Source organism: Peromyscus maniculatus, chromosome 6, assembly GCF_049852395.1.
Source record: "Peromyscus maniculatus bairdii isolate BWxNUB_F1_BW_parent chromosome 6, HU_Pman_BW_mat_3.1, whole genome shotgun sequence".
In the NCBI taxonomy this organism is placed as follows: domain Eukaryota; kingdom Metazoa; phylum Chordata; class Mammalia; order Rodentia; family Cricetidae; genus Peromyscus; species Peromyscus maniculatus.
Window position 1 is genome coordinate 126,501,963 of NC_134857.1, and position 7,903 is coordinate 126,509,865.

General features: G+C 46.0%; 1 protein-coding gene across 4 annotated transcripts in view; it reads right to left on the minus strand.

Annotated features, from left to right (window-relative positions):
* Samd13 (sterile alpha motif domain containing 13) overlaps positions 1-4,746 on the minus strand; it is a 38,582-nt gene extending 33,836 nt beyond the window's left edge. Inside the window, exons 1-2 of one of the 4 annotated variants that reach the window (XM_042280093.2) lie at positions 587-656; positions 9-91 (exon numbers count right to left, since the gene is read on the minus strand). In XM_042280093.2, the coding sequence (XP_042136027.1) occupies positions 9-58 (50 nt within the window). In that variant the 5' untranslated portion in view covers positions 59-91; positions 587-656. The other 3 variants (XM_042280094.2, XM_016003284.3, XM_076575169.1) reach the window with 3 other exon arrangements.
* Positions 4,747-7,903: the final 3,157 nt, after the last annotated feature.

Consider the following 7,903-nt stretch of genomic DNA (forward strand, 5'->3'; position numbering starts at 1 on the left):
TCACTTACTTGTCGACCCCGACACGGCCATTTCTCTTGTCCATGTCAACAGAGAGCATGGGAAGGCTTGCAGGGTTCCTTTACTTCTGCAACTAATCAATAAGGGAGAAAAGCTTGCGTTTAATTCTTAGAAAGTGAGAGAATACACATTCTCAACTGGAAACACATGGTCCCGTTTACGGCTTCACACCAGTTCACGTACGTACATCTGTTAAATCTCTAGTCCCCAGTGATTGGAGAGAGGATCAACCTGAAGGACCGGATGATGGGCTAGGGTGCTTTCTTTTGCAGCGTACTGTCTACCCTGACAGCAAGAACGCGCAAAGGAAACTGAAGCCTCTTTCCAAACCAGGAGTGTGACCTGGCAGGGCTTCCTGGGCCACCTGGCTCCCTGAAGACACCGCAACTCCTACTCAAAGCAGAGAAAACCAGCCTCTCTTTCTGGCCCCTTCCTACTATGGGCTGTGTTTCTCTTTCCTTTTTCTTTTATTGCTTTCTGTTTGTTTTTGCTCACCCCCACCCCCTGCTTCTAGCTGTCTAAGAAATGCAGAAGGGACTTAAAGCTTTTATCAGAAAGTGTTCCCTACCTCATCTATGCTCAGCAAAACTCGGGGGACGGCCATGCCGACTTAAAGCAGAAAGTGCTAGCGCTCGCTCGCTCGCTCGCTCGCGCTCTCTCTCTCTCTCTCTCTCTCTCTCTCTCTCTCTCTCTCTCTCTCTCTCTCTCTCACACACACACACACACACACACACACACACACACACACACACACTAACCAGATAGCTTAGCACAGAAAGGGTGAAGGTGGTGTGTGTGTTTGAGGTGGGGGAGGGGAAGCAGCTCATCAGATTTACGTAAAATCATCAAAACATTTGAGATATACAGTAACATGTATGACTCTTTATGTTTATCAGATGAGGAACTTGTAAAAAATAAAAACCCTCCACAACTAATAAACAATTAACAAAATTGGGGGCGGGGTGCTGCTTTAAAGAAAAGAAAATCAAAACAAAAAGCCTGGTCTGTCTGGAGTTTCTTCGTATTCAGCTGAAGCCATAAATTAAATACATTTCCTCTCTAATCACTAAGACTCTGGCACTCCTCCTCCAGGGATTACTGTTATACGGCAAGTACATCCTTCAGTATATTCACAAGATATCATCATTCTTCCAGAAGTGGATGATTAACAAACAACATTGCCAGCGTGGGATAATCTCCACTCCCGACACACACACACACACACACACACACACACACACACACACACACGCACACACGCACACACCCTGCAGTTGCTGAGATCCCTGCTAAAGAAACCCAACATTGAATATACATCTAGATATCGGCATCCATGCACACAGTCAGAGTAGACAGGGAGACAGTGTCGCTGTTCCAGCCACAAGAAGAGCGGCACTTTAGTTGGAAACTGTTATACATTCACCATTTTCTAAGCATCCCAGAAACAAAACAAAACAACTCACGGCGGCACCCTACGGCAGCACACTACATTGTCTTATTATCACTACTATTATTTTTCTTTTTTTTTTCCCTGAAAGAGTAAAAAGAAAACCTACCTAGAAGCAACTAAAACATATCATTTTTATAGGCTTATCAAGAACAGCAAAGAAACCCCATGTTTTCTTTCACAAAGTAGTCTGGCAAAGGAATTCAATAAGGAGGTACAATTTGACACAGTGAAATAAAACCAGGCTGGCTCTCAGCCAACACGACGACAACGCTAGGAATCGCACACAAGCGGCAACCGCTTTCTGGTTCATGGCTGACTTTTTAAAGCTACAGCGTGCCTGTTCACTTTGCTAAGGACCTTCCGCACAATTAGTGAGAGGGGACGAGCACCACTTCCACGTGGGCAGAACTCTCCTTGCACATGTCTCGTGCAAGGAAAAAGAAGCTGTCTAAGCAGCCTGGTGTCTCCTCCATTCCGGTTGCCACAGAGATCTTTACTGTTGTTCTGCGTAGCCACGCCGTGCTTCAAACTATTGCGTTTTCTCCCCGTGGGAAAATAAGAGACAGCCCAGGGCTTGTGGCGGCCTCGACACAGTGAACACTCAGAAGCTGCGGTCCTGAGCTAGTCTTTTTTCCTAACAGAGGTGCTGGATAAAGTTCCCAGAGCTGCCTTTTAAGTAATCTCTTTGTGAAGATAAGGAAAGCTCGGGCTGGCCAGCAAATCCCTTCCCTCCACCATACAGGAAGCAGCATCTTTCTCGGAGAGAATGTGTAATAGAAGACCAGAGCTCCTGAAAACGTTCCCATTCCAGCCAAGGAAGCCAAGAGAAACCAAACCAAACCAAATCTTATTCTGCAAAGGAAAAACACTCTGGCAAGGCTTAATTTGAATGGTTTCCCTCAGTTGCATGAAAAAAAAAAAAAAAAGCTTACCCTCCCCACCCAAATTCAGCCAACACTTCTAACCCATGAGCACTTGGTATTGCCCAAGTTGCGTATAATTAAGATGCGTCAACCTACCACCATTTCAGTTCCAATTCAGGAAACTTAGTGGTAGGACACAGAGACTGGAGGAGAGTTTTTCGACCTGGTCAGTCTTGCAGTGCCCCGGGTCAGCTGGGAACTGCTACTGGGGTGGTGGGGGGCATTCCTGTTCCATAAACCTCATAAACGTTTTGTACATGAGTGGAAAACATATACCAATCAACATTTCGACACTTTTAGTTCGAGATATCCACCAATCCCCCACGCCCATCCTCCAAAAAAAAAAAAAAAAAAAAAAAAAAAAAAACCCAAACCAAAAGACAATGGCGAAACACACTGACAAAATCCACTCAAAATACGGACACCTTCAGTTCCTGACAAGGACCCCGAGAATCCTTGGTCCTCTGCAAGTGTGATGTTGTTGACTTTAGGCAGAACTGAGGAGAAAGTGGTGTGCCTCCCTTTGCTTTACTAATCCTTAAGGACGGTCAGAGATCAAAGGTCAACAAGTCTGAGAGAAATTTGGATCCTGAATTCCTAAGTCACCCACCCACCCACACACCTTGTTTCAGGAATGGCATTAGAAATTTTCAGCTTCCCAAAGGCCCACAACTGAGAACTATTTCAAAGGCTCTCTTTACTGGGCTTTGTCACGGCCTCGTTGCAAAAGCAGCTATAAATTTTTAGGGTGAATTGTAAGCGCTCAATATTTCTGAGGACTGTTTTGAGCCTGGGTGGGCATGTGTGTACATTATCAGGAATGACCAAAATGAAGGAGACGGAGCGCTAACTCATCAACAGATCCACACTGTGGGACTGGATGTGAAACTCCGTCCTACTTTCCAGCTACAGCCAAAGAGATTGGCATTGAATTGTAAGCCTGGTGGGCAGGGGATCCAGGGGGAGGGGCCCCTGACAGCACAGCTCAGAACTGTTCTCAGAGCAGCTTTGACTGCCACTCTCCAAGGGAAAGAGTCAGCGATGTAAGAATGCTGAGTCTTCCTCAGGCACACTAGGAAAGGCTCTGTCAAGTTTCTCCAAGCACCTCTCCCTTCACATAAAAAAGGCCAAGTTCCCCTTCCTGCCTGCTGTGATGTTTGCCTGTTAAATAAATGTGTTTCTAGAAATATTATAGGAAATTGGTCCCACTTCATCAAGAACGAGCCACCAAGGTGTCCTAAATGATGGTAACAGGTTTCACTTACCAGCTAGTTTCTAACTTTGGAAATAAGTTGACATTTGTGAACATGTGTGTTCACCCTCTCATCTTTGCACACTCTAACAAGCACGTTAGCCATTTGCTCTTATAAGAACGTGTATGTTAACACTGTATTTGTGTGGACTGTATGTGTTGTGTGCTGTATGCAAGTGGTGTGCTTTGTGATTATAGAACATGTTGTGGTGTGTGTGTGTGTGTGTGTGTGTGTGTGTGTGTGTGTGTGTGTTGTGTAGGGGGCGCCCAAACAAGTCTTTCTAAGGCAGTATGTCTGTATTAAGGTAACTCTGGATACCCTAGCCTCAGGATTCTGGAACAGAGAACTTTTGGACCACTTGAAAGCGCCCTCGGGTGGGGGAGGGGAGGCCAGCCAGGAAGGACGGGGGACTAGGTACTTGGAGAGATGGCTTCTATATTGACCCGCACCCACCTCCAGGAAGCACAGACGGCCCAGGAAAGCCAGGCTGTACTGTAGGGATCCTCCGCCTGGTCCGTGCTGGACCAAGGCCCCCGAGGGCAGGGCTGCAGGCTTCCCGAAGGGCGTCTCCAGGGCAGAGGACGGCCGCCCTCCCGGCCGGCGGTCGGCTGAGCAACTCGCGGTGGCGCGGGGGACAGCGGGGGAAAGTTTCTGCTGAGATTCTCAGGGAGAACCGGGCGCTCTGCCTGGGGTGGGAGCTCCTAGGGGTGTGGCGCCGAGCCCAGCACCCCGTCCCGTCCCGCCAGCTCTGCCCTGCTCCACTCCAGGTGACAAAGTGCACGCCCGCGGGGCGCCCAACACACAGGGATCGCGGGGCGGGCGTTTGGGGGAAATTTGGATTGTTTTGGTTTGTTTTGTTTTTGTCCTTATCCTGGTGCTCACTGGTTCCTTTCATCCTGGAGAGGAGGGAGGGCGGGCGTGTTCCCGGACGGCCTGCGAGCCCATCACTTACCTCCCCCCAGCCGCTCGGTGGCCGCCACGCGCGGAGCCCAGAGAAGCGCCCGGCGCGCGCGGCACGCCGGGAGTTGTAGTCCACCGTGGCCCCAGGGGGCTCTGGAGATGGGGCGGAGGGGGTGTGGAGAGGCAGAGACTCTTAAGAGGGAAAGGACCGAATCCGCAGAGATTCCAAGGAGAACGTTTGCCAATGGCTGGCTCCAAACTTCCAGGGAGCAGAAGGGAGGGGCAGCTCCCGGGAAAACTAGTACATTGGAGATTTTCGGGTTAACACCATTTTCTTGTGGATAACCCGGCTGAACTGTGTAAGCCGGACGTTAGCAACAATGATTACAAGAGATTTCCCAGGCCAAGTTCCTATTTTGTGGGCTCCGCTTCCTCTTCCACGTGTGTGGCATACTTTGCTTAGGCGCTCCTGTTTTCTTGTTGGAGAAATAGCACAACTCCATCGGAGGGTAATTGGACTCTCCATTTACAGACCGCTCCATAGCACTCTTTACAAAGAGTTGTTTACTCATTTGCTTCATTCTGTTAGATCCATAAAGCAACAATGGGATTTAAGCAAAGAAAGGCTAAAGATGCAGTTTTGTGTGTCTGCACCTGAGGAGGTTGGAGTCAGGCCTACCTACTTAGTCGCTTCCTCCTCCCACCCTTCCCTCAGCTGTTAGGACTGAGTGGGAGAAGGAGACTGGGAATAGCTGTAGTACAGGGAGCCAAAGAAGAGGGACTTTTGTGATGCATTTTCTTGAAATAGCTAGTGAGGTCCGGGGCTAGCTCAAGCAGGAAAGTGTTTGCCTGGGAAGTGTAAAAATCTCCAAGTATTCTAGAAATTAGGCCCATTTTAAGAAAAATGAGTCAGAAAGGTGAAACAGATTTCACCAGGAGTTAACACAGAACAAAAGTCAGGCATTGTGGCACCAGTTTCAACCCCACCTCTGGGAAGGCAGAGCTAGAAGCATCCCTAAGGTTCCTGGCCAGCGTAGCTTGGAATCCTTGGCTAGGTCCAGGCCAAAGAGAGATTGTTACAAACACACACAAAAAAAAGTGGGGGAGGCACCTGTAGACCTTTGCCTCTACACACACTCCCACAGAAGACATGCAAGGACGCTTGCGCAAAGAAATACATGCCATGCCCTGCTCCCCCACCAGAAACAGTCGGTAAATAGATCAATAAATAGTGCTCCAGGTCTAAGCCAGATGGGGCGCCAGGGGACACCATCCTCCATCCCCAACCCAGAAACTATCTCCAACTGATAATCATTTGCAAAGGAAAATTAGTTTTCGCCACAGAGTCTTGTTGTGGAATATTAGTTTAAGATGTGTTTATATCATTTATGCTGTGGAATATTTGTTTAATGATGCAAAGATGTGTTGCATTCTTTTATGTTAGCATTTGTTTAACTCTGTGAAGCTGTGTTACTTTGCCTGTCTAAAATACCTGATTGTCTAATAAAGAGCTGAATGGCCAAAGCTAGGCAGGAGAAAAGGATAGGCAGGGCTGCTAGGCAGAGACAATAAATAGGAAGAGAAATCTAGGCTTGGAAGAAGAGAGGAGGAGGAGGAGCAAGAAAAGAAGAAGAGGAGGGTGCTAGGGGCCAGCCACCCAGCCACCCAGCCAGCCATGGGGTAAGAAGGAAAGAAAGGTATATAGAATAAGATAAAAGCCCAGAGGCAAACTATAGTTAAAGGGAAATGGGATAATTTAAGTTAGAAAAGTTGGCTAAAACAAGCCAAGCTAAGGCTGGGCATTCATAAGTAAGAATAAATCTCCATTTATTTATTTGGGAGCTGGGTGGCAGGCCCCGTAGAGTTAAAAAACAAAACAAAACAGAGTTTCACTTGGGTATACAAACCACACTTAAGGGCAGACTTATGCCCTAACAGTAGGCTGATAACACAAAATGAACTTACTAGTGTAGCAGGAATCTTAAAAGTTCTTATTGATAAAATCAAACCTGGAGCCAGGTATTGGGGTGAATGCTGGAAGATCAGAGAAGCAGGACAAGCCATTGCTACCTCGCCTCACCAGTTCCTCAGCTGTTCCTGTTTCCTTAAACTGGAAGTCTCTGAGTCCTCATTCAGAATGAATCTCAGCTGAACTGCTGCTCCAAATCCTGAAAGCTTAACCAGCCAAATGCTCCTAGTTTCTGGTCATCATGCCTTATATACCTTTCTGTTTTTGCCATTACTCCCTGGGATTAAAGGCTCACTTCTTGGGATTAAAGGCGTGTGTCACCATGCCTGGCTGTTTCCAATGTGGCCTTGAACTCACAGAGATCCAGAGGGATTTCTGCCTCTGGAATGCTAGGACTAAAGGTGTAAGTGCCACCATTTTCTAGTCTTTGTATCTAGTGGCTTTTCTGTCTCTGACCCCAGGTAAGTTTATTAGGGTGCACAATATTTTGGGGAACACAATACCACCACATACTAGTTCATTTGGAGGTGTTTTTTTATATTTATTTATTTATTTATTTATTATTTATTTATTTATTTATTTTTGTCTCACAATCCTTTGTCTGGCTTTTTTTTTTTTTTAACCTTACAGATTTTTTGTTAATGTAGTGTGGTTTCTGTCTTCATGTCTTTATGGGATTTCTATGGATGTGAATGTGTGTGTGTCTCTGCATCTATATGTGTTTCTTGTTCTTTTTCTTTGGCCCTTTTTTTTTTCTGTTAGCTTGTTTTTGATTTTTCTTATTTTGTTTTTTATTTTATCATATTTTTTTTAAATGCTTGTGGTTTTTTTTCTGATGAAAAGAAAAAGAAAGGGTATGGATTTGGGGAGGTAAGGAGGTGGGGAGAATCTAAGAGGAGTTGGGGGAGGGGAACTAGAATATATTTTATGAAAAATACATTTTTAATAAAAGAAAATAAATAAGTGGATGCATTAGGAGAGTGAAGTGGGAAGGAAAAGCAGAGGGATAGAGGTAAAGATTGTAAGGTGAAATATGATAAAGTGGGGTCAAAAGAGGGGTGAATGAAAGCCAGGACCACACAGTCACAGAGACCCAGAATCCTGGTGCTGTCACTTCCGGGTTAAGTCTATGAACTCCAAAGTTATTTTACCTCTCCAAATCTCTTTGACCTCAGCATTAAAATTTAAGAAATAGCAGTTGTGTAACAATGGCTGTGAGTGGCAGCACAGATTAAAATAGGCAGGAGACACTTAGAATAGTGCGTGTCCTATTATAAGCACTGAGCTAATGTTAGCTACTATTATTATCTACAGCAATTCCTTTTGTGGAAGTATCAAGAAATGAATTGGAGTGGAAGCTGTGTTAGGAGTCGGTGACTATGTTCTAAGC